General features: G+C 46.6%; 1 protein-coding gene across 1 annotated transcript in view; it reads right to left on the bottom strand.

Moving 5' to 3' along the window:
* Positions 1 to 8,953: 8,953 nt before the first annotated feature.
* Positions 8,954 to 26,108, bottom strand: part of TRAF3IP1 (TRAF3 interacting protein 1) — a 30,298-nt gene continuing 13,143 nt past the window's right edge. Inside the window, exons 9-15 of the mRNA XM_058809555.1 lie at positions 24,686 to 24,767; positions 23,514 to 23,597; positions 23,104 to 23,215; positions 22,542 to 22,578; positions 21,936 to 22,012; positions 10,367 to 10,590; positions 8,954 to 9,333 (exon numbers count right to left, since the gene is read on the bottom strand). Of these exons, the coding sequence (XP_058665538.1) occupies positions 9,168 to 9,333; positions 10,367 to 10,590; positions 21,936 to 22,012; positions 22,542 to 22,578; positions 23,104 to 23,215; positions 23,514 to 23,597; positions 24,686 to 24,767 (782 nt within the window). The 3' untranslated portion in view covers positions 8,954 to 9,167. The remainder of the gene's footprint in view (positions 9,334 to 10,366; positions 10,591 to 21,935; positions 22,013 to 22,541; positions 22,579 to 23,103; positions 23,216 to 23,513; positions 23,598 to 24,685; positions 24,768 to 26,108) is intronic.

Genomic DNA, 26,108 nt, shown 5'->3' with positions numbered 1-26,108 from the left:
ATTGATTGTCTGCTGCTGTGGAATGCAACAGGTGCATCTGTGATTGGGCTCATGTGGTTGTTTGTAATTAATGGTCAATCACAGTCAGCTGGCTCAGACTGAGACCCCCAAGCCACAAACTTTTGTTGTCATTCCTTCCTATTCTATTCTTAGCTAGCCTTCTGATGAAATCCTTTCTTCTATTCTTCTAGTATAGTTTTAATGTAATATATATCATAAAATAATAAATCAAGCCTCCTGAAACATGGAGTGAACATTCTCATCTCTTCCCTCATCCAAGAACCCCTGTGAGCACTGTCACACTCCTCTCCCCATCCCGTGTGTGGGGACAGGCAAAGGAACCTCTGGCCCCATGGGAAACTCATGGAGAGGATCAATGGAGAGGAGACAACACTGGAGCAGTTCCTGAATGGATAAAGGGACCCACACTGGAGAGATCCTACAGCACTGAGCCATGGATAAAGGGACCCACACTGGAGAGATCCTACAGCACTGAGCCCATGGATAAAGGGACCCACACTGGAGAGATCCTACAGCACTGAGCCCATGGATAAAGGGACCCACACTGGAGAGATCCTACAGGACTGAGCCATGGATAAAGGGACCCACACTGGTCAGTTCCTACAGGACCTACCCCACGACAGGAGGTGGCACTGGATGGGCTTTAAGGTCCCTTCCAGCCCAAATCCCTCTGGGATTCCATGGGAGCCCAGGTCTCTGTGCTCTGGCCATCAGTGCCACCCTGGTCGTTTCTGTCCCCTCCAGCCCCCGACGCTGACCCAGGCCCCAGCTCAGGTTCCCTCCAGTTTCCAGCCCTGTAACGTGCACTGGAAGTTCTGCCCAGATTTATTTGAATTGGACAGGAAAACTTCCTTTCCCCCCTCCCGAGGTTAAAGCCAGAGCAGCTTGGAAACCTCCAGCTCAGAGTAAATCCTGCTAATCCAAACAGCTCCTCCTTCCCAGACGTGGATCCCCAGCTCCTCCCAAGCCCAGCCAACTCTTGGGCTCCTGTGGCAGACATCTTTTATGAAAAATCCTTCCTTAGGATTTTTCCTCCTGAGAAGCTGAGAAGCCTCAGGAACAAAATGTAAACAATGATTATCTGCTGCTGTGGAATGCAACAGGTGGATCTGTGACTGGTCTCATGTGGATGTTTGTAATTAATGGCCAATCAAGCCCAGCTGTCTGGACTGTCTGTCCGAGCCACAAACCTTTGTTATTATTCCTTCTTTTTCTATTCTTAGCTAGCCTTCTGATTAAATACTTTCTTCTATTATTTTAGTATAGTTTTAATGTAATATATATCATAAAATAATAAATCAGGCCTTCTGAAACATGGAGTCAGATCCTCATCTCTTCCCTCATCCAAGAACTCCTGTGAACACCCTCACAGGCTCCAGCAGCAGCAGATGCTGCTCCAAAAATCAGAGAAAATCTGAAAGCACAGGAGAAATGAAGCACTTCTTGCCACTGAGCTAATCCCAGGGAAAGCTGCTGGCCAGGAAGCAATCCCAGAGCCTGGGAATGAGGAGACACTGGGCAGCTCCTGTCCCACTTCCCATCCCCTTCCTTCTGGACCCCTGTTTGTTATCAAAGCTCCCTGCTGACCTTTGAGGTTTGTTTAGGAGAGTGGGTTAGAAGTGGGGTGCCATAGTTTTGTCCTGGATGCAAGAAAACATTTTCAGTTCAAGGTAAGAAAAGGGAGAGGACAGGTCTTCTTCAGGGAGGGACAGGTCCTGTTCTGCCCTGGCCATGCAGGATCTGCTGTCCTGCCCAGGGAAAGGAAATTCCTTCTGTATGTGTCTGCGTTTGGGCTGGATTTGTTATTTCAGGTATTTTAACAGTTTCTCCTTTTCCTTCTTTGCCTGGGCCCACTGCCTGATGCTCCTCTCTAACCAAAAAATGCCCCAAAAGGGGAAGAAGCTGACAGGGCAAAGCCTCCCCTTGTGTGACGGTGTTCACAGGGGTTTTTGGGTGAGGGAAGAGACAAGGATCTGACTCCATGTTTCAGAAGGCTTGATCTAATATTTTATGATATATATTACATTAAAACTATACTAAAAGAATAGAAGAAAAGGTTTCATCAGAAGGCTGGCTAAGAATAGAATAGAAAGGAAAGAATGATAACAAAGGCTTGTGGCTCGGCAGCTGGGCTGTGATTGGCCATTAATTACAAACATCTAACGTGGGCTAATCACAGATCCACCTGTTGCATTCCACAGCAGCAGATAATCAATGTTTACATTTTGTTCCTGAGGCCTCTCAGCTTCTCAGGAGGAAAAAATCCTAAAGCAAGGATTTTTCATAAAAGTTGTCTGCGACACCCTTGCACGTTCCCCACAGAGCTAGATCCTCAGTGACCCAGCAGCATCTGAGCAGGAGTGACCTGGGAAGAGCAGCCAAACCCAGCCATTCCCTGCCCTTTCCTGGGCACACCACAAAGCCAAGGCTGTGGGAGCCAGCAGGGCATGAAACAAGGGCCAACCCGAGCAACCTTTGCCTCACAGGTCATAAATCTGGGGGGAAATTCCTCTCCCTTTTCTCCTGGGAAGCGTTTCCCTTCATCAGCTCCTGGATTTGGGCAGGAGGAGGTGGGAGCTAATCCTTTTTTCATCGTGTTAAATGAAACTATAAACCATGCCTCTTAACTCCTTTTAATTAAATCTCTCCCTGGAAAACGGAAATGTTATTTTGCCGTGTTTTTTCACAAAACAGGGCACGGAAGAGACGGACCGTTGGTGCTGCAGGGAGTTTTCCAGGGAGTTGTGGGGGGTGCCTGGGGCTCTCCAAGAGCTGAAGGGGACTCCATGGCTGGGAGATCTCAAATCCATCCCTTGTGCTAGACGGGCTCACCTCCACCAGGGTAAATCTGGGAGGAGGGATGAGCACAAATTCACCTGAGGCAGAGTCCAGCCATTCTAGGTAAGTGTTCAAAATTGCAGTGCAAGATGTTTTCCATTCCCATCTGTATGGCAGATTACCTTTGTCAAGTGGGCAGTTTGCCTTTGAGTGACCACATTCACACCTCCCTGGGAGGGGACATTGCTGATAACAGACTACTGAATGTCACTGCATGGCTGATAAGAACTAGAACATCCCATTGGGAGATGTGAGCCCAGAGGGAGGAGCCAAGCATTGCTACCCAGATATAATCCAGAGGTGTTTGGGACACCAGCACGGCTTTCTCCACGGGATTCCCCAGAGGAACAGCAGCTGCCTCTCCTTCCACTGGATCTCCAGAGGAAGCATACATCCTTCTCTACAGATCCCCCTGCTCCAACAGAACCACCCCTGACACTGCAGGAGGGCTGCAGCCACATTTCCAATGGGACTGCCACCAACACCCTGACCCACAGGGTGTCAGGCTGGGTTCTGACTCTGTCACTGTTGTTCTAGTGTACTGCATTGTTTATTTTATCCTTTTTTTTTTCTTTTCCCTATTAAAGAACTGTTATTTCCTGCTCCCATATTTTTGCCTGAGAGCCCCTTAATTTAAAATTTGTAGCGATTCAGAGGGGTGGGGAGGGTTTACATTCTCCATTTCCTGTCTTTGCAAACAAACAAACACAGTAAGTGAAGTCTCAGTGCCAACCCATCCCTTTGGATTGTCCTGCTGGAGAAGGGCACTTTCCCAAAAATCCTTGGAACACTCCTACAGAGCCACAGTGCTGCCTTTCTCTGCTACACCATCAGTCTGTGGTGGTTGCTTCCCCAGTGGATGGATCCGAGAGGAATGAGGGATTTGTCTTTCCAAACCAGTTGTTGGTCTGCTGGGAGATAAATCCAGTGCTAGGAGATAAAAGAAACAATGAGAAGGATTCCACTGATTGGTGAATGGAACAAGAAATTTGCTTTTATAGACTTTAGGTTTGCTGATAAATGAAATTGGAGATTGAAAGATGAAAGAAACAATGGGGAAGAAAAACCCCTAAATTCCATAAGAATTAAAAATTAAAAGGGAAATTAATTTAATTAGAAATTAAAAGTTATACATTAGAAGGAAATCTCTCGTATCAGGCAAGTTTCTCAAGTACCTCAGCCAATGGGGAAGAGAGAGAAGGGAAATGCAGCCAGGAAATTGGGATAAAAAGGAGGCCATGTCCTCCAAACATTGGAGAGACCCCAGGGAAAATACCCCATGGCCTCTTCCTTTATTCAAATAAAGTTACAGGACTCCTCTGTCTCCTTTTTGGACTTAAACCTCTGGTGTTTAAGATCCAAGGTGCTTTGGAAAAAAAAATATTTTTAAACAATCACTGGAATATTTCATATTTCAAGCAAAACTGCGGGAGCAAGACCAGCAATAGTAGGCACCAGCTCCAGGGAGTGAGAAACCCAGCCTGGACTTGGGGACATCATGGCTGAGTTGCAGATGGGATGCTCCACACATTGGAAATTCCTTTATCTTTAGGCAAGGATAACAAGGCAGGAGCAGAGGTGGAGCTCTTTTCCCAGGGCAGCAGACAGCCTGGAGCCACAGCCCAAGACAACACAAAGCCTCAGCATCCACCTGAGGCCAAAGCTTCCACAACACTTCCACAGCATCCACACGTGTTCATTGCCTAGCAGGGCCATGTCCCAACAAGAGTGACCTCTGTCTCTGCTGGGGACACTGCAGGGCACCAGGGGAGTGGAATTTGGAATCCAAACGGCCCCCAAGGATCATTGATCCAACCCCTGTATGGACACCCCAACAATGCCACCCTGTGCATCCCTGAGAGCTCCTTGGGCTCTGGCATACTCAGGGCTGTGCCCATTTCCTGGGGGAGCCTGGGCAGTGCCATAAATTCGTTGTGGTTCAAACTTATTTTATTGATTCCTTGTTGAGTGGTTTCTTCTGTTGTACCTCCATGTTGTCCCCAAGTTGGTTTACCCCTAGGTTTTTCCCTCCCTCAAAGCTGTCCCTCATGCCATGCCCCACTCTTTGTTGCAGCTCCTTCCCTGCCTGTCAAGGTAACCCGGCTCTTTATTCCTGAACCTTCCCTGTCAGTTTTGTCTTGGACCAATCCCTGGCTGCACCACGCCTTTGGAATTCCCCTATTGCAGGAACCCCACTGGCCCATGGGACCTACCCTCTCCTCACATCTGTCCAAATTAGTCCCAAGCAACTGATGCAATCCTCTCGCTCATCCCTTGCAGATTCCTTCTTGCTCAATCGTTTGTATCCACCCCCTGAGCTGTACCCCTATAAAATCCCGTGCACAGAAGTGCTCGTGGCTCTTTCCTTCTAAATCCCTCCCTTGGAATAAACCTTTGCCTGTGGAACCTCACAATGGAAGTGCCTCCTCCTTCTCTTTTGCCTGCCCCCTGTCGTGGTTTGTGCCTGGCACCTCAGAGCAGGTGGCTCTAAAGGTTTTGACTCAGGTAAATCCCCATCCCGAGGCAGTTCCACACTCCTGGCATGGCACTGGAGTTCTGAGAGCCAGCCCTGGGTCCCAGCTGCCACTTCATGGGAGAAGAACCTGTTATAAATGAATACTTCAGCTTAATAATCAAATTTATTAATTAATCAAAGCATAAATTTGGGAAAAGCCACAAGCAATTTGATTCAGCCAGGAGATCAGAGCTGGGGGAACCCAGGGTTTGGCCTCTATTATTGCACCGAAGTCCCCGTGGGTCTCCAAATGTCATTTCTAAGGGATTTGTTTTATACAGTCTTTGGGGCTCTGGAAGATGAATGGAAAAAGATATTTGCTTTTACAAATAGACTTTAGGTTTCCTGATAAATGAAACTGGAGATTGAAAGAAGAAAGAAACATTTTTTAGCATATTTTAGCATATTACCGTAGGTTTTTCCTTCTTGCTGCCACGTTTCCCGGAACTGGTGGGTAATTGCTGGAATCTTGTCAGGTGAAAACCTTCTGGGATAAACTTCTGATGATGCCTATCAAATGCCTCCTGCTGGAGTCTTGTCAGATGAAAAAAAATCCCTTGAAATATCCATCCCTGGAGACAGTGTCCTCCTGGTGTTTGAACCTCCATCCTTATCACTTTGCCTATTACTTCTTGTTGCCCAACATTGGCTTTAGCACAGAAAATGCTGTGAGTTTTAATTTCCTTTAGCACAAATTATTTTATAACATATATTACAAACAAATTATAACATATATTACAAAGCTTTATAACAAACCTTACAAACCTTCCATTCCCACCCTCAGGAACAGCCTCCCACACCCAGAGCACTCATGGATGTCCAAGTTCCAGTGGAGACCTCTGAGCTCACCCCATGTCCCCTATGAAAAATGGGTATTTTATGATTGGCTTTTCACAAATATTCAAATGAATATTATATGTGTTGTGTTAGAAAGTTTAGAAAGTAATGCTGTATTAATTTTTTAGTAGTGTGTTAAATATAGTTTTAGGTTATAACAAAAGGTTAAAATAGAAACTGTGCTATGTAAGATACTTTTTTTAAAGAAAGGACTCACAGCGAGATAGCAGCCACAGGACACCCAAATCTTTCAGAGAAAGAGAATTTATTGCTCCACTGTCAGAAGAAATGAACTTCTTCCCGCCTCGCTCAGCCCTGAAGATGCTGTCAGGATTCAGAGGAAGAAGTTGACACTGACCAGACAGAATCCTGTGTTTGAATGGAATTTATGCACCATGTATGAGGTGTATGAATATGCAACAGGCTGTTGCTTTTAAGGGTTAATCCTCTGGTAACCGTGGGTCCTTTTTCGGGCTTATTTTGCCCAGAAAAGGCACCCAGACTGTCCCTAACTCTTTGTTCTTATTGTCTCATATTGTCCTAATCACAATTGTCCAAATTTTTATTACTCTAATTATATTACTATTTTATAACCATTTTATTATCATTAAACTTTAAAATTTTTAAAAACAAGTGATTGGCCTTTTTCACGCTCTTTCTATTTTCCAGCCTCCTCTGTCCCCGAGTGCTCCTGGCCTGGGGAGGTCCTGTCACCCCCCCGTGTCCCTCCCTGCCCCAAAGCCGCAGCATTTTGGGACCCTGCCACCAGCTGCACCTTTGCAGCTGAGAACCATTCCCGAGGCAGAGGGGCTGGCAGCCCAGGAATGTCAGGCACGTCGTGAAACACAAATCCTGCTTCCCAGAACTGTCAGGCTCCATTAGCGCCGCCGGGGCTGACAATGAGAAGGGCTTTCCATCCCAAACCACCGCTCCGGCAAAGTTTCCTTTGCTAATGAACCACCCACAGGCTGAAACACAACTCCCTGGCTGTGCACACACACACACACACACACATATCCCCAGCCCCTCCTCCAGGCACAGCTGCTCCCTTTTGGAGGCTTTTTTGGGGCTGCCTCCTCAACCTGCCTCAGCTCCAAGCTGGGTTCCACGCCTGGGACACATGGAACAAATCCAGAGGGCTGAGGCTGTGTGATGTTAAAATGCTGATAAACTTCAACACAATGTTTGAAGTCGTATTTGGTCAGCGAGCACAAGAAAATGGGCACGTGGAGATGGGAAAAGTCAAAAAGTCATCCCTGAGCTCTCCCAGGTCTCTGAGGCCAACCTCCCCACCCTGAAAAGGGACAGGCACTTCTAACACAAGGACAGATGGACACAAGGGCCATGTCACCAGGGAAAGGACACCCAGAGCCCAGCAGCAGGGACACGATGAGGAGAGGCTGAAGGGAACTCCATGGGGCAGCTGAGGGAAAAGAAAAATCATGATTGAAATCCTGATTTCATTACTGAAATCCTGTTTGAGCCAGAAATTCCTCCATGTCTCTGGAGAACACCTGCTGCTGCTCCCACTGCTTTCCTGCCTTATCCCAGGCTCCAGCAGCACCATGCTGGATTTTATGGCTGCAGAGGATGGGAGGGGACCATGGGGTGACAAAGGCTGGGGGACAGGTGGCAAATGCCCTTTAGGGGTGGCTTAGAGCAGTGGGAAACTCATGGGGCAGGAGTCCCAGCAAACCCCAGCGTGCAATCCGAGTGTTTGAAGGGAACAGTGACCACACAGCTTTCACCACTGTTCTGGGGGTGCTGCTGGACATCCTGAACCCCTTTTTCTCCATGTGCTGAGACCCAGGGTGCAGATGAGGTGTTGGAAAAGGGCCATGCAAACACAAAGAGCTCAGTGTCGCAGGCAGTTGTTACAAGAGATCAAAAAATTTCTCCTCTTCCTTCCCAAACCCCCAAATGCTTCTCCACCCCCTCTAAACCCCACAGAGCAAAGCCTCCCACCCTTCCAAATGTCTCTATTTAACACCCTAAACACTCACATTGATGATGATGATGATTTGGTGGATTTTTAGGTCCAGACACCAGATAAAGAAACCACGAACGGAAAAAAAAACCTAACAAATAACCCAAAAAAACATAGATACACCAATCAAAGAAGGAAAAACAAGGCCACTAACACTTCATCCACAGCCCAAACAACATCATAAAATCCTTGGCAACAGCCTTGTAGGGGACTAAAGCCTCTGCACCCAGCACAGTCACACAGTTGTGTCTGCACTAATACTCTTTGCAGATTTAGGAATCACTAACGCTGGACTCTCATGGGCAGAACACTCCAGGAGTCATTAGGAAAATGCTCCAGACATCTGCAGTTCACTAAAGAAAAATCAGTGGAATTATTCCCGTAGAAAAACCTGCAAGGACGTGCATTGGGGAGGAAACAGGTACTTAAATTAATCCTTTCCAAATGAACATATGCCATAAAAATGGAATTAACACCTGTGCAGATAAAACACTTCAGCTCCCTTATGTGGTGATGCTCGAATTGCATTTTCACTTGGTCCTAATCAGATCCCTGATAGCTCTGAACAGGATTCAGGAACCTTCTGACCGGCAGGAGTTTGGAACATTGAAGGGGAAAAAGAATTCTTTAATACCCACTTATCAGGACAGTGTGTTCAGAGGGAATTTCAGGGGTGATAAGGAGAGGAAAGGGGGCTCTGGAAGTGAGAAGCAGCAGCTCACAGTTAAACAAATAAAAGTTCTTTTAATAGCTCTGCAACTTTAGCATTCAAGTGAATATCATTTTATCCTGCATAATATCAACATCTAAAAATCAATGCAATAACAGAGTTTTTCGTAATGTTTTTAGGGTTCTGGTCCCTAAACATTCTATATCTGAACAAGGTGTATCTGCTATTTGGGTTTTGGTTTTTTGGTAGCAATGTCAGTCAGTGAGTCCTAAGGCTCTTTAATTCCTTTTCCCTCTTCTTCACCTTCTTGAAGACACATTTATGCTAAGAATCATCCTCTGGATTTTTTCATCATTCCTTAAATTATTTGCTTTTGCAGCACAGATCTTTTCTTGCTGGTCCTTCATCAGCTGCTCCAGCTCAGCCAGTTCAGCCTTCAGTGGTTCCAGAGTGCTGTCTGTGATGCTGGAAGGGACACAAGGAACGTGATGTTGTTGGAAGCTTTCAAGCTGCTTCAGGTTATTTTATACTCCAAGAAAACACATTTCAATACCTGAAAGGCTGCAAAGCATTCCATGGAATCACACAGAATTTGGGTTGGAAGGGATCTTAAAGCCCACCCAGTCCAAGCCCCTGCCATGGGCAGGGACACTGATGGATTCATCATGTTCTGGTGTGAGACAAGTGTTGAAGATTGCAATGCAAGATGTTTTCCATTCCCATCTGTATGGCAGATTACCTTTGTCAAGTGGGCAGTTTGCTTTATCTCTCTCTCTGAGTGACCACATTCACACCTCCCTGGGGAGGGGACATTGCTGATAACAGACTATTGAATGTCACTGCATGGCTGATAAGAACTAGAACATCCCATTGGGAGATGTGAGCCCAGAGGGAGGAGCCAAGCATTGCTACCCAGATATAATCCAGAGGTGTTTGGGACACCAGCACGGCTTTCTCCACGGGATTCCCCAGAGGAACAGCAGCTGCCTCTCCTTCCACTGGATCTCCAGAGGAAGAATACATCCTTCTCTACAGATCCCCCTGCTCCAACAGAACCACCCCTGACACTGCAGGAGGGCTGCAGCCACATTTCCAATGGGACTGCCACCAACAGCCTGACCCACAGGGTGTCAGGCTGGGTTCTGACTCTGTCACTGTTGTTCTAGTGTACTGCATTGTTTATTTTATCCTTTTTTTTTTTTTCTTCCCTATTAAAGAACTGTTATTTCTGCTGCCATATTTTTTGCCTGAGAGCCCCTTAATTTAAAATTTATAGTGATTCAGAGGGATGGGGAAGGTTTACATTCTCCATTTCAGGGGAGGCTCCTGCCTTCCTTAGCAGACTCCTGTCTTTCCAAACCAAGACAGCAAGGAAGGCCAAAGGAGCTGTTTCACCAATTGTCCTTCACACCAGAACAACTGTCCTTCTCTGGGTTCAGTATTTACACTGTTTTTAAGTTTTAAGGGCCCCTAAATGTGTCCGCAGAGCCGAGCTCACCTCTGCTCCCTGCGCAAAGCCTCGGCGTGCTCCCGGTTCTCCTGGCGCCACAGCAGCAGCTCATTCCTCATGGCATCCATGTCCTCCTGAATGTAATCCACCATCCTGCCCAGCCTCAGCACGTGCTGGCACACAGTTTGAATGGAGCCCTGGAACTTCTCGATCTCTTTGGCTACCAAGTCTCTCTCCCTCTTCCTGGATGCTTCTGAGATAATTGGCTTCTCCTAACAGGAGGGACAAACAGGGGGAGCATGAGAATGAGGGAAAACTGTGGCTGCAGGCTGAATGGTGTTTGGAGACTGCAAACAGAGAATGAGCTGGAGAAGTGTTTATGACAGTTTGAAATGGAAGAGAAGAATTGTGGAATCACAGAATGGTTTGGGTTGGGAGGGATCTTAGAGCCTATCCCATCCTATCCCCTGCCATGGACAGGGACACCTCCAACTATCCCAGGTTGCTCCAAGCCCTGTCCAGCCTGGCCTGGGACACTTCCAGGGATGGGGCAGCCACACCTTTCTGGACAAGCTTTGAAAGCAGCATCAAGTTCTGCTGCTGTGTGGGAGCTCCAGGGCACAGCTCCTCTGAGTTCTCTGCATCAGCCCCTTCAAAATGCTTTTCTCCCTCCACTGTCCACATCTGGATCTCCAGCTTCTGAAGCTGCTCCTGACAACAGTGCTTCAGAGCTGTAACAGCCATGGTTACTCCCTGCCTTGCACTCCTGTTCAGGGCTGTAAAACCATACAGGCTGCAGGTGTGGCCTCCATAAACCCCACTACTCCAGAGGAATTTGGGCTTGTGCTACTTTCCCTCATGTGCAGCCAGCAGAGTCTCTTTGGTGCAGCTCCTGAGGCCCCTCAGCTCAATGCAAGTCAAACCCAGAGTTTGCTCCAGTGGCAAAGCCAGCAGGAGCACGAGGATGCTGTAAAAAGAGCAGAGTGATGCCACACTGCTAATACACTGGAATAATCTTATTCCAGCAAAGCCATTAAGGAAAAGCCCGCTGGGATTTTCTCCCCCATGAATCAAAAACAACCTCATTTTTCTTTCCTTCCAACACTGCTGCAGGTCAAATTCCCAAACCCAGACACACAGAGCTTGAAGTAGAGTTTACTTAAAGTAATTCTGTTTATTATATGCCAAACAACTAGAAAGGCCTTTCCCTGCCACCCCAACCAGAGCGTGAGCTGATTCCTGGCACAATTCCTGCTCAACACAGAGGTGGCAGTGCTGGGACAGGGAACTGTCCCCTGTCCCCTCCTGCCCCTCTCCCAGCTGCCTGCCTTCCTGTGCGAGCTGGGCTGTTTGCTCAGCTGGCTCTGGAGGCTGCAGGGCCTCCTGCCAAGCACACTTCAGCAGCCCTGGGCTGGCTGCAGGGCCGGGGACACACAGGGATGTGTCTGAGGGAAAAGCCGAGCCTCGCTGGGGGCTGCTGCCCGCGCCCTGCCACACACGTGGTGCAGGAAATGCTGCATTTCTGACTGCACTGGGGGGCTCCTGTTTGTGTGCTTTCAGCAGGAGCTGGGCTCAGGTGACAGAAGCTGCTGAAGCTGAGCCCTTGGCTGCCCAGGTCACCTCACAAGAGCTGGCTGAGCTGTAGAAACAACACAGCCCTGAGCTCCCCTCTGTTCAGGCCATGCCTCCCTCGTGGCAGCAGCAGGTGCTCATTACACCACACCACACCAGCCACAGGGTTTAGGGCTTTTCTGGAGCCATCCATGTCTCTGCTGTCCTTTAGGATGGAAGAGCTGTGGTCTCACAGTGTTCCAGGCCCTTCTCTCTCTCTATCCTGCCTCTTTTCCTACTCCTTTTCCCGCTCTGTGCTCCCCCAAAGGCAGAGGGAAGGCTCAGTCCCCAGCACTGCATTTCCCACATGGGGCTGGCACACGAGCTATGCACACACGCACCTCCAGCCCATCAGCAGAGCTGTATCAGGTCCAACAGCTTCCCAGGAAGACATCCCGTTCCCTTGTTTTTCCTAAGTGCTGAAAACCCTCCCCACTTTCCTCCCCACCATCCATTATCTGAAGGCTTAGCCAAAAAATAAGGAATTTATTTCACATCCAGCTCTCAGAAGGGAGAAGACTCAGCCAGTCCTTTATCTGAGGGTTGCTGCTGCTTCATTTCTATTTTCCAAATGCCATGTTTTGGACTGTTTCCTAAGGCATTCTGCTGGAAAAGCTGGCAGTCCATGCCTTGGATAAATGCCCTTTTCAAGGGATAAAACCTGGCTGATGGCCTGGCCCAGACAGGGGTGGGGAATGGGGCCATGTCCAGCTGGGACTGGTCACTGTGGGGTTCCCCAGGGCTCAGTACTGGGGATAATATTTTAATATTGATCTGTTTAATATTTTTATCTTTATCAGGGATGTGGCTGAGGGGATGGGGGGCACCCTTATGAAGCTGCAGACACAGAGTTGGTGGGATGTGGATCTGCTGGGGGGCAGGAGGCTCTGCAGAGGGATCCATGGGCCCAGGGTCAGCAAGGCCAAGGGCCAGCTCCTTGTGAGCCATGGGACACTGCAGGCTCAGGGAGGAGCAGCTGGGAAGCTGGAAAAGGCCCTGGTGGTGTTGGTGACAGGGCTGGAAAAGGCCCTGGTGGTGTTGGCGACAGGGCTGGAAAAGGCCCTGGTGGTGTTGGGGACAGGGCTGGAAAAGGCCCTGGTGGTGTTGGTGACAGGGCTGGAAAAGGCCCTGGCGGTGCTGGTGACAGGGCTGGAAAAGGCCCTGGCGGTGCTGGGGACAGGGCTGGCCACGAGGTCATGGCCCCCAGGCTGTGCCAGCCGTGGTGTGACACCCCCAGGGCAGGGATTGTCCCCAGGCTGGCCCTGCTGAGGCCCCTCCAGGGCTGGGGCCAGTTCTGGGCACTCACAGCCAGAGGGACCCTGAGGGGACACTGGAGAATGGCCAGGGCAGGGAATGGAGCCCCAGGAGGGGCTGAGGGAGCTGGGAAGGGGCTCAGCCTGGAGCAAAGGAGGCTCAGGGGGCCCTTGTGGCTCTGCACAGCTCCTGACAGGAGGGGACAGCCGGGAGGTCGGGCTGTGCTCCAGGGAACAGGGACAGGAGCAGAGGGAACGGCCTCAGGCTGGGCCAGGGCAGGCTCAGGGTGGGCACAGCAGGAATTTCTGCCTGGAAAGGGTGCTCAGGCCTTGGAATGCACTGCCCAGGATGGTGGGGAGTCCCCATCCCTGGAGATGTCCAAGGAACACTTGGATGTGGCACTCAATGCCCTGGGCTGGTGACAAGGTGGACATCAGGCACAGGTTGGACTCAAAGGTCCTGGAGACCTTTTCCAACCCAAATGATTCTGTGATTCTCTTTCTCATCCTTGTAATGCTGGCATGACCTCTCTGATACCTAGACAGACCAAACAGCCACACTTCCCTCCACAGGGAAGTGTAGGATCAAAATAAAACAAATAAAATATCAATGATGCTTTAGCTACAGAATATATCTACATACAGATCTGCAGAGATCTGTAAACACAGCTCACAATTTGAAATATTCCAGGCTAAAATACACAGCTGCTTGAAAAGCTTAAGTGAAACAAGCAAAAAAAAAATTGGAATATTTTTCATGAATCAGTTCCTTAAAGTGTATTAGTAAATAATGAAAATTAATTGCAGTGTCCCTGTATCTCCAGCATGTTTTCTATGCTGTTGAATACTTCAAAAGTGAGATTCAAAGGAGAAAATATCCCGTCCAAAGTCAGTCATGGAATTACAGGATTGTCACAGCTGGAGAAGACCTTTAGGATGATCAGGGCCAACTGGCATTGCAAAAACTGAAACATAACACCACAAAAAAAATCTATTAAATACTATTTGAAATAAAAATCTAATAAATACTACTCCTACAAGTTCATCACAGGATTCTTAAAAATAAAACAACAAAAAAAATTTAAATTAGTGTCATTGAAACATGTGATACTGAAATGTAAGAATACCCAAGTTTCAAGAAAAATTTCCTCCCAAGAAAGATTTCCCAACCAGAAAGCACAGCAGCTCCAGCTGTGAAAATCACCACCCATTCTTTCTTTGTCTCATTAACACCTGCGCTAATGATCCCAGAATCCCAGAGTAGTCTGGGTGGGAAGGAACCTCAAAGCCCATCCAGTTCCAAGCCACCATGGGCAGGGGCACCCTCCACTATCCCAGGTAGGCCTGGGACATTCCAGGGACGGGACAGCCACGATTCTACGTCCTGCAGCTCAAGGCTCGGAATTATCACTGTGACACTCTCAAGCTTTGCCAACCCATGCTGATTGTAAATAATTAAGGGGAGAGAAATGCATTAGAGGCTGTTCCCAGCTCCACAGTTGCAGCTATGGGTTAAAAAATGGTGGCAGGAGGTTTTCCCCAGCCGGCGACGTGGGCGGTACGAGCGCCGAGTGCCACCTCTGCTCGCTCTGCACAAACGTGGAACAGGAGATTTCCAGCCAGAATCCAAATTGTTCCAGGCTTTTTCATCAGCCCCTACACCTCAAGCAACTCCCCTTTCCCAACAGCCCCAGGATCAATAAATTATCTCCGTGCAAAAGGCTGGATCACTTCTGTAGGCCCAACACGTTTCCTTTCCTTCGTGTTTTTCATGAGGCACCAAGAGAAATGTTTGCTTTGGATTGCTGGGAAAAGGCTGCTTTTCCCATTACCTCAATGGGAGCAGAACACAACGTGGACTCAGGGGCAGCCACCTGAGAAATCTGAAAGCAGGAATTTTCTTTTTTAATCAAAAAGGTGGAAATTATCAACAAGGCTCCAGAAGCCACCAGAATTTGAAGAAACAGCATTTGCTTACTTTTATACACCTTCCCCTTTGTTTCCTTTTTTTTTAATTAACAGGCTTTTAAATATCAATCAAATTAGTACAGGCATCCATGCATCCATCAAGCATTTCAATAGTTTCTACAGCCCCTTTTAACACCATTATTATGTACCACTAGGAAAACAGACCCAAGTAATCACAGTTTTATTAAGCCCCACCATTTCCCCCCACCTCATTCTACAGGACAGGGCAGAAACTTCATTTTGGACAAGTAACTGGGATATATCCAGTGCAAAACCAACAAGGTGTGGTGCTTTTTTTATTGTATAAAATATATTTTTTGATCATAAAGGGTGTTTTCTTTTCCTGGTTTTTACAGAGTCTGTGTTTTAAGTATATTGTAACTATCCACCAGGGATCCCCATAAGAAACTCTTTCACAGAACCAGGGGGAAACAGTAAATGTTAAAGCATTTCAAATGAACGGGATGCTTTTTCTGCTGATGCCAGGTATTGGGGTTCAGGCACAGGCCAAGGAGTTGGAGACACAATGTTCTTTATCACTGCACTTGCCAGAGTCACTCTGACCTGCTCCTGAGCTGGAAGACTCCACAAGAAAATAAAAGAATGGCTCTTTCAAGAGAGCTTTTTCAATCTTTTTTTTTTTTTTTTTTTTGGAGGGTGGTGCTTTTCCACATTTACTGAAGTTCATACTTGATCCTTCCAAAGAGAGCTGGACTTTTCACCTGTCCATGAACACCCACTCCAGCCCACACACCCACCCTGCCTGCCTGGGGAGAAGTCATTCCCAAAATCTCCAAATTTGAGGCAGTATTCGGCACACAAAGCAAAATCACAGAACCATGGAATGGTCTGACTTGGAAGGGACCTCAAAGCTCATCTAATTCCACCCTTGCCATGGGCAGGGACACCTTCCACTGTCCCAGGTGGCTCGCAGCCCCAGTGTCCAGCCTGGCCTTGGGCACTGCCAGGGATCCAGGGGCAGCCACAGCTGCTCTGGGCAATGCCAGGGCCTGCTCACCCTGCCAGGGAACAATTCCTAATTCCCAATATCCCATCCAGCCCTGCCCTCTGGCAGTGGGAGCCATTCCCTGTGTCCTGTCCCTCCATGCCTTGTCCCCAGTCCCTCTCCAGCTCTCCTGGAGCCCCTTTAGGCCCTGCAAGGGGCTCTGAGGTCCCCTCGGAGACTTCTCCTCTCCAGGAGCACCCCCAGCTCTCCCAGCCTGGCTCCAGCCCTGTGAATCCTGAGCCAGAGACAAGCCAGGAGACGATTCCAGCTGAAATCAGTGACAGCAGAGCACATTCATTCACCCATGATGCCACACTGGTGCCAGTTCTGCTCAGCCTTCCCTCTCTCCTCACACACTCTGTGTCCAGAACCTCTTCCTGCTGAAAGAGCACCCTTTCCTGGTGAAAAAGGACTTGGGATAAACCTGCTCCTTGTATTAAACAGCTTCCCTGCCCCCAGGCTGTGCCCCAGCACCTTGGAAGAAGTGACAGGCCCTGTGCTGTGTCCTTTTCACACTGCACCTCTCCTGGCGGCAGCCACAGCTGCCTCACCACTTTTACACATCCTCTGTGCCCACACATCCATCTGCTGTCTCACCTGGATTTATAGTGCACCCACAGGATGGGAATTCCATGGTCTGGGGCACAAAGGAGCCCTGACACCAGGATTATCCCAAGAGTGGCCAGAGCCCTGTTCCTGTGTTCACAGCTTGCAGCAGGACTGCTTGGGGGGCACATTTTTGTTCCCTAGAGCTGGGAGCAGTGTGAGGACCCTGGAGCACACACTCCCTCCATCTGAGGAAAGAGTAAAAACCCTGTTTTGGAGGAACTGTGTGCTTGCACCAGAGATTTCCCACTGAATTAGCATCACATCAGCATCCACAGAGATGTGACAGAGGTGAAAACCCTTCCAAGGGTAACTCCTCCTCCTCCATTTCCCTGTCAGCATTCCTGAGGACACTCCAAGCTGGCAGGAGGCTGTGGTGGGAAGGATGAGCCTCTCCCAAAAACCCAACTGCTGGCATTTCTGACTGCAGCTGCTGAACACAGCACATCCACTGCAGGGCCTGCAGGGCACACCCAGATGTGCAGCTGATGGATTCCTGCAAAAATCAGTAACCTGCAGGTCTTCAAACAAACAGAATCAGCACTGATTAGATCTGTCCTCAGCTCTGAAGTGCATCATGTGCCACACTGCTAATTCAAGTTAATATTGCCCAGGTGCTGAGCTACTCAATACCACTTGTTCCTCCCAGAAGCCTCCAGGCTGCTGCTTTTCTGAAGCCCTTTTTTTTGGTAGTGCAAAGATGGGAATTCTGTTATCCCACTTGCTTCAGCTATTTAATAACCTGCCTACGTTTTTCCACACATCAAATAAATGAAGTGGAATACAAAATGGAACATCTGTTTCTTTCTCTGGTTGACATTAGAGGCTTAGACTCTAAACAAATACATTTAGGAAGTTTTTTTTAGGAATTTGTTAGGCTGAACACAGCTAATCAAGGCAGCAAAAATCTTGTGTATTTTCAGAATGACCCCTTTGTTTGACCTCAAAATTGTGTATATTATTTTAAGTTTCTGCACATGCAAAACCTAGATGATGAAAGTCCCAGTTTTCTTTCCTTCTCCCCTGTTCTCCTTTATTAAAACTATTTAAAAAGAAAATGCGTGTTTGCGAAACACAGCACAGAAAGGGTTCTGGAGGAATGTTTTTAACATAAATAAATGTTCCCCAGGCATCAGCAGCTGGAAGGTGTGAAACATCCCTGAGAGGGCACCAGCATTATATTTGGATTAAGCATTAATCCACCAACTTCACCTCATTTCTGGCTGATTAATCCCCAATAAATCAGGTGGATCCATTGATCATTTTTTTGCTGAATACTGCAGTTAATAATGTATTAACCAAAAGTTCCAGCACTCGGCCTGCTATTTTTCCCCTCTTCATTTTCCCAACTGGCAGAAGATCAAGGCTTTAAAGACTAATGAATAGAAGTGGGAAAAATATTTCATTTCTTTTGGATGTATTGAATAGTTTAATAAAATAAGGGAAGATGAACATTCTAGTGACAGATAGAGGGAAGATGGAATTTCCCAAAGCAAGTTTTCTTTCAAGTATTCCCTGGATTTTTGGATACCTTACTCCAAAAATATAGCAGTACCATTATTTTACTCTGTGATGCACAGGACAGTTTGGAATACAGTTGAATCTTGATGCAGAAGATACTTCTGGAGAGTTTGATGGAAAACAAATTAAATAGACAGAGAAGCATTCCCAGAGGCAAGACCACATTGGAAATGTGGGGGATTTTTTTACTTTTACTGTCACAGCAACTCCATTCTCTAAAATCATTTCCCAGGATTCAGCTGTGTCTCCAGCTCTTGTTTTCTGAACTGTCACACACTCCAAGCATTTTTAATCATCTTTTCCATTCAACTCTGCTGTCAGGAAAACTACACCCCTCTCTGGATCACAATTTCAGGAAAACCACACTTATCTGTGGATCACAGTTTCAGGAGAACCACACCCCTCTCTGGATCACAATTTCAAGAAAACCACACTCCTGTCTGGATCACAATTTCAGAACTAGACTCTTCTCTGGATAATAACTGCAGGAAAATGACACTCCTTTCTGGATCAGGATTTCAGGAAAATCACACTTCCCTCTGGATCACAATTTCAGAACTAGAATCCTGTCTGGATCCCAATTTCAGGAAAATCACACTTCCCTCTGGATCACAATTTCAGAACTAGACTCCTCTCTGGATCATAATTTTAAGAAAACCACACTCCTGTCTGGATCACACTTTCAGGAGAACCACACCCCTCTCTGGATCACAATTTCAGAGCTACTCTTCTTCTCTGGATAATAATTGCAGGAAAATGACACTTTTCTGGATCAGGATTTCAGAAAAATGACACTTCCCTCTGGGTCACAATTCCTGAAGTAGACTCCTCTCTGGATCACAAATTCAGGAAAATCACATTTTTCTCTGGATCACGATTTCAGGAGAACCACACTCCTGTCTAGATCACAATTTCAGAACCACAGTCCTGTCTGGATCATAATTTCAGGAAAATCACACTTCTCTCTGGATCACAATTTCAGAACTAGACTCTTCTCTGCATCACAATGTCAGGAAAACAACATTCCTTTCTGGATCAGGATTTCAGGAAAATCTCACTTCCCTCTGGATCACAATTTCAGAACCACAATCCTCTTTGGATCACAGTTTCAGAACTATACTCCTATCTAGATCACAATTTCAGAACTAGACTCTTCTCTGGATCATAATTTCAGGAAAATTATACTTTTCTGGATCAGGATTTCAGGAAAATCACACTTCCCTCTGGATCACAATTTCAGAACTAGATTCCTCTCTGGCTCACAATTTTAGAAAAACCACACTTCTCTGTGGATCACAATTTCAAAACTAGATTCCTCTCTGGATCACAATTTCAGAATTAGATTAATCTCTGGATCACAATTTCAGAACTAGACTCCTCTCTGGATCACAATTTTAGGAAAACCACACTCCTGTCTGGATCACAATTTCAGAACTAGACTCCTCTCTGGATCACAATTTTAGGAAAACCACACTCCTGTCTGGATCACAATTTCAGAAGAACCACACTACTGTCTGGATCAGGATTTCAGGAGAACCACACTCCTGTCTAGGTCACAATTTCAGAACCACAATCCTGTCTGGATCATAATTTCAGGAGAATTACACTCCTGTCTGGATGACAATTCCAGGAAAGCCACACTTCTCTGTGGATGCCAATTCCAGGAGAACCACGCTCCTGACTGGAACCCAACCACTTCCACCCCACACTCTGCAGAGCAGGAGCACAGAGGAACCTCCTGCAGCAGCAAGCAGCTGCTTGGCCAGGAGATCCCATGGCATTCCAGGAGCTGGGGCAGGTTTCCATGTGATGGACTAGGAAGTCAGCAGGTTTTTTTCCAGAATTAGTTCTCTATTCTCGGCACTGCTAACGCAGAGCAGGGCTTCAAAAGTGAAACAAAAGCCAAACAAGTGCTGAATGAATGTTTCAGGGGCTGAAAACCAGCAATGGGACTCAATGGTGATTGTGGTGGGTGACAATTGGCCATTCAAAAATATTTAAGGGGTTAAAAAGGGACTGTTTTAGTTTGTTAGTCTCAGTCAAGAAAAAACCTAACCAGAAAATGCAGCACAGACACCAGCGGAAGCTTCCTGAGCTTGAAATCCATGTGATTGTGTAAATCCTCCCCCATTATCCTGTTCCATGCCCAGTGCTGGACAGGACACACCACCAAAGAGGGTGAGGGAGTGCTGAGAGACAGTACTAATGAATTCCTAAAGCTCTTCCCAAACTGAGCTGGGAACTGATGATCCAACAGCACCATCTAGTTACAAACCTGGGAACAGGGACAGATGCATGGCTTGGGCAAAGTGCCAGCTCAGGAATGAGCTTTGGAGCTGCTGCAGAAACTCCAGAATCAGCCTGGAACCCTTCTTTGTCTCCAAACAATTCTCTGATGGCAGAATTTCACCAAGCAGGCAAATCTTCCCATTGGGTATCTCAAGCAGCCAGAGGTATTTCAGAGACCTCAACCACCACAAGAAGCACATTTCTAACAAATGGATGCAATTCAGCAGGTTGGGTAAAGCTAAAACCACTCCTAACAGACTGTGGGCAGCAATCTAAAGGTGTTTTTCCTCTTTTTAGAAGGATTCAGTTTCTTCAGTTCTAGAATTATCCCAGAGGAATTTGGGCTGGAAGGGACCTTAAAGCCCATCCAGTGCCACCCCCTACCATGGGCAGAGACACCTTCCACTGTCCCAGGTGGCTCCAAGCCATGTTCAACCTGGCCTTGGACACTTCCAGGGATCCAGGGCCTGTCCACCCCGAGAGGGAACAATTCCTAATTCCCAATATCTCACCTAACCCTACCTTGGCTCATCAACCACAGCCCTTACAATACATGAAAGGAATTTTGTTCCAGGCCTGGATCTCAGCCAATCCCAAACTCCAGAAAGGAGAACACTCCTTCAAGAGTCAGATCTGCCATCCCAACTTCCTCAGGGTGCTGGAAAAGAAAGGAAAGACAGAAGAGGCAGACAGGAGTCTGCTCCCAGACTCTTCAGGAGTCACCACTGATTTCCCAGAGCTCTGTGAACAGCTGTCTCCAACACCATAGACCTTTCCTGAAAGGCATACACGTAGGAAAACCCTAAGATACTGAATTAAGATTAAAATAAAAGTGATTGGAAGATATAAGAGCTCATGGAATGCATTCACCTCCCCAAAACATCTAAACACACTTGTCTAATTTTATGAGACTTTAATCACTGCAGTGCCTCAGTGCCTCTCCCCAGCACACCAAAATGGAATTAGGAACTTTCCATGGGATCAGAGAATCCATCTCAGTGTTCTGCCTTTGCTGCTTCTCATATACCAGGAGCTCTGCAAGGCACACAAAGCCAGAGCTCTCTGTTTCCACAGCAAGACACTCAAATATGGGGGATGAAGCTTTTGTTTCTGGTTTGTGATCACTGCTAGATCCTTCCCACACACTTTCTAAGTGATCAAAACAACAAAAAAACCCTACAAAATTCATTAAAAACAAAACCTATCTTCCCCTTCTCAACTGTGGAAAAAAATCACACAAGCAAGACAAGATATGACAGAGAAAATATGATCACAGATGGAATAAAACATATTTAAAGCAAAGGAAAAGGTCACAATTGCAACACCTCATCTCTCAGTTCTTCGAAAGCCATTGCCACCTCACCCTGTCTGTGGTCTGTGATGATTTCTGTGATGCCTCATAATTCTTCTTGGTTTCTAGGATTCTTTTCACCAGCCCACCTGTTGAAAAAACAGGATTTTTCTAAGCATTGATGGACACTTAACAGTTTCAAACATTCAGACAATAAAATAAAACCCAATTGGCTTGGTTTTTTTAATGCAGACAACTTTTAGAGCAACATAAACAGCATTTTATTATGTATTTTAAACACTGACACACAAGGTATTTGCTATCTGACCTTTTTTCTCCCAGGCTTTTCTAGAATTTGTCTTTAAATCCAACCTCGTATCTCAGAGCTGACAAGCTGTACCTGATACTTGAAGAAATGTTAATTTATGAGCTTTATGCAGAATTTTAAATCCTGCTGACATTGAGGATGCACAGAAAGTGTGTCCTTAACACAGTTGTAAATCCAGCTGCACAGGAAAACAAGCCTGGGTAAATAAGTTGGTTTTCCTGCAAACGTTGCAAACTCCTTCCCTCAGGAGGGATTTTAGTGCTCTGTTCAGCACTTTAAGTGTTCAGCATTTGCTTTAAACCCAGGGGTTGATTCTAGATCTGTACAAATATACATAAAAGCAAACTTACCATGCTTTTGATCCTCAACCAGCTCCACTTCTGGCTCCTACACATGCAGGAAGAGAGCTTTAGTTGCAAAAAGTTTGGCATTGCTGTAATATGGAACTATTCAAAAATATTCAGCTGGAGGATATTTCAAGAAGTCAGGGAATCATGGAATGGTTTGGGTGGGAAGAGACCTTAAAGCTCATCCCATTCCAACCCTGCCATGGGCAGGGACACCTCCCACTATCCCAGGCTGCTCCAAGCCCCAATGTCCAGCCTGGCCTTGGGCACTGCCAGGGATCCAGGGGCAGCCACAGCTTCTCTGGGAATTCCATCCCAGCCCCTCCCCATCCTGCCAGGGAACAATTCCTAATTCCCAATCTCCCATCCATCCCTGCCCTCTGGCAGTGGGAGCCATTCCCTGTGTCCTGTCCCTCCATCCCCTGTCCCCAGTCCCTCGCCAGCTCTCCTGGAGCCCCTTTAGGCCCTGCAAGGGGCTCTGAGCTCTCCCTGGACCCTTCTCTCCAGGCTGGACATTCCAAACAAAATATGGAAAAAGGTTCAGTCAGCTGCAACAGGAACAGACCTTTGGCATCTCTGGCAGGGACTCTGCTGTCTCCACCACGAACTGCTCATCCTCCTCATCAGAAACCTGCTGCTCCCTGAGCACGCTCGGGGTTGTTTTAGCACTGCCACTCCTGTCAGGGACACAGGGAACAGGGGAATGAATGCAAGTACTGAGCTCTATCAGAATAAACTGAACTGAGCTAAAAGGCATCAAACATCACAGAATCATTGAGGCTGTAAAAGCACTTCAAGTCCAACCTGTGAGCAATCCCCACCCAGAGCACTGAGTGCCACATCCAGGCCTTCCGTGGACACTCCAGGGATGGGAACTCCACCATGAGGTGACCATCCCAAACTGGTGATGCCAGAGGAGCTGGGAAGGGTGTGCTCCAAGGAACACTCCCACTCTGCAGGTCCCTCATCCCTCACCTTTCTGGAGTTAAGAGCTCGGTGCTCTCCTGATGTTTCACTCGTGGGGGCGCCGGCCTCGCGCTGCCAGGACGGGGAATCCGTCTGCAAGAACAGTGGGAATGGGAAAAAATCACCTTCACAAGGGACACAGTGTGGCATTCACAGTCTCTGAAAATCCCTTCACTCAGGATTCTTCTCCTGGAAAGCTGAGAAGCCTCGGAGAAAATGAAAACAATTCTTATCTCATTTGCTTCTCCTGTGCTGTGCTCATGTGGAATGTGTTTGGAGATTGTTCACCCCCAGGTGAGTGTTCCATTGGGTTCTGCTGTGAGTTGTTTTGACTCATTCTAACCTGAGTAGGCAGCCAACCAGTAGAACACCCATTCATCATCACTGGCCAACTAGCCTCATTCACTTACTCAAAATTATCCTAGTTTTATTCCCCCTTGCAGCCGCCCTAGAAAATAAACTACTCAAACTCTACTTAACTGTAATAGTTTATAAAAACATTGGTCTTGTAAGCCAAAGATTGAAGACTAAACCCTTTCTTACAGTTATCCCACCATCCCATCTCAGGAAGAAAGGACTCAAACCCTCATCTCCAACTCCCAAAGCTGGCATTTTTAACTAAACTACTTCCTGACTCTTCCTCTAAACAGCCCGAATCACCCCCCAAGATAATCCCCACACAATCCCCAGGTTGAGACTCTGGAAAAGAGACTCTGGAAAGAATCACAAGTTTTCATTATTGTCTTTTTAGCAGAGACTCTGGAAGAGTCAAGACTCTGGAAAGAGTCACAAGTTTTCATTATCTTTTAGCATTCAGTAAGTATCCTTTCTGTAGTCTTTAGTATAGCATAGTTTAGTATAGTATTCTTTAACAGAATTAGTATTATAGAGTAATAAATTAGCTTTCTGAGAACATGGACTCAGATTCATCATTCCTCCCTGCCACAGGGGTGCCTGCAAATACAGTAACACAGCAACACAAGCCTTTGCTGAGCAAAAAAAAAAATTAATTCAAACATTCAAATTGAAAAGCAAGTTCACCTGATCCATAACACTGTCCTTATGGAATGCACAGAGGAAATGCAATGTTCTCCTCAAAAATTTTGCTAAAAATTTTACTAAAAATTTTATTCCATGGAGCAGTTTATGGGTTGAGAAGGGAAGAAAGGATGGAAACACACCTTTGGGCAGGCCGAGGTGGGACATCAGGAGGTGCTTCACCATTTTCAGGCTTCTCAGGAGCTGTGTTCTCCACTTCTCTTTCTATTAAACAAAACACCATAAAAGTGGGGCTTAGCTGGGCCAGGAAAACCTCAGTTTTTTATGAAAGTATTTGGAATCTTAGCATTGCACTGAAAAAAACCACTTAAAATTCTTCATTTTTATAAGTATCTTAATATTGTGAAATTCCCCCCTCTGTGAAAATGACATCATCTCACTCAATGCTTTTGTTTCCCTTAACCTCCTATCTTCCCCTGCTGGGATTCTTCGTTGAGGTGGTGGCTACTACTTGAGTAAAGTCTACTCAAAGCATCTAAACTCAGCCAATTATCTTTAAAAATTCTATAATACATGACAAAAGGGCAAAAAGCATTAGAGAAGGGCTTGACTTCTTAAAAAGCACTTTTTTCCTGTTAAAAGTTTTCAACTATGTTTGATGCTACTCTTTTGTCACTGGAATGTTATTGAGTCTTTGGTAAATTAATCTGTAAATAACAAACAGACTGATTTCTTAGAAAAGTTCTGTTTATTCTGCAATGTGATCAAGTTAGGCACGAAGCACACAACAGGAATTACATCCAGAACCTGAGAACTACTCCCAGGGCCAGGAAAATTGGCATACAGAGCCTCGTTGCTCTGCAACAAAATATAAGTGAAACAGACAGAAATAATGCTCTAAAAGATCCAGGAAAATCAGTTTACTTCAGCTAATAAACAATGTTTTATAATCCTGGGCTCATGGAGTGGCTTGGATTTGGATCTTAAAGGTCCTGAACCTAAAAAATGAGGGGTTTACAGTGCCTTGGTGAATAAAGCTGAAAAACAAGATCAGTCAATAAAATAAAGGTTGAGCTCAATGGTAAAGGTTGGACTTGATGATTTTTGAGATCTTTTCCAACCTTCATTATTCTTCTGATCCTGAATATTTGGTTCTTAAACCACCAGGGGATCCAATCCAAATCCATAATGAACCTGGGGGTACTCCTCTTACATCCATCCCAATTATACCATAAATTTCTTTTCCACCCCAGATGCATTCCAAAGGACAAGACAGCTCCAAGAGATGAAAGGGAATTTGCATGGAAGTTCTCCCAGCTGGGGAAGGTCACACAAATGTCTTGGCCATCCATCCATATTTCATTAGGCTGCCACAGCCACAAGGCCCTGGAGGCCAAAGGTGGGCTGGGAACACCTCCCACATCCATGGGATCCATCCTCCCAACCAGCTCAAGCATCTGCAGCTGGAGAGAACAAAAATGCAGCTTTTTGCTGCAATTTCAGCTCCTCCTCCTGCACTTTGCTTCCATGGCTCTGTGTGTGCTGTGGCTGGATGCACATCCATGTCTTGGGAGCAATATCCAGCTTGGGGGGGAAATGGAGGAG

Source organism: Ammospiza caudacuta, chromosome 8, assembly GCF_027887145.1.
Source record: "Ammospiza caudacuta isolate bAmmCau1 chromosome 8, bAmmCau1.pri, whole genome shotgun sequence".
Lineage (NCBI taxonomy): Eukaryota > Metazoa > Chordata > Aves > Passeriformes > Passerellidae > Ammospiza > Ammospiza caudacuta.
The sequence above is the reverse complement of the archived record's forward strand: the minus strand, read 5'-3'. Positions and strand labels throughout refer to the sequence as shown.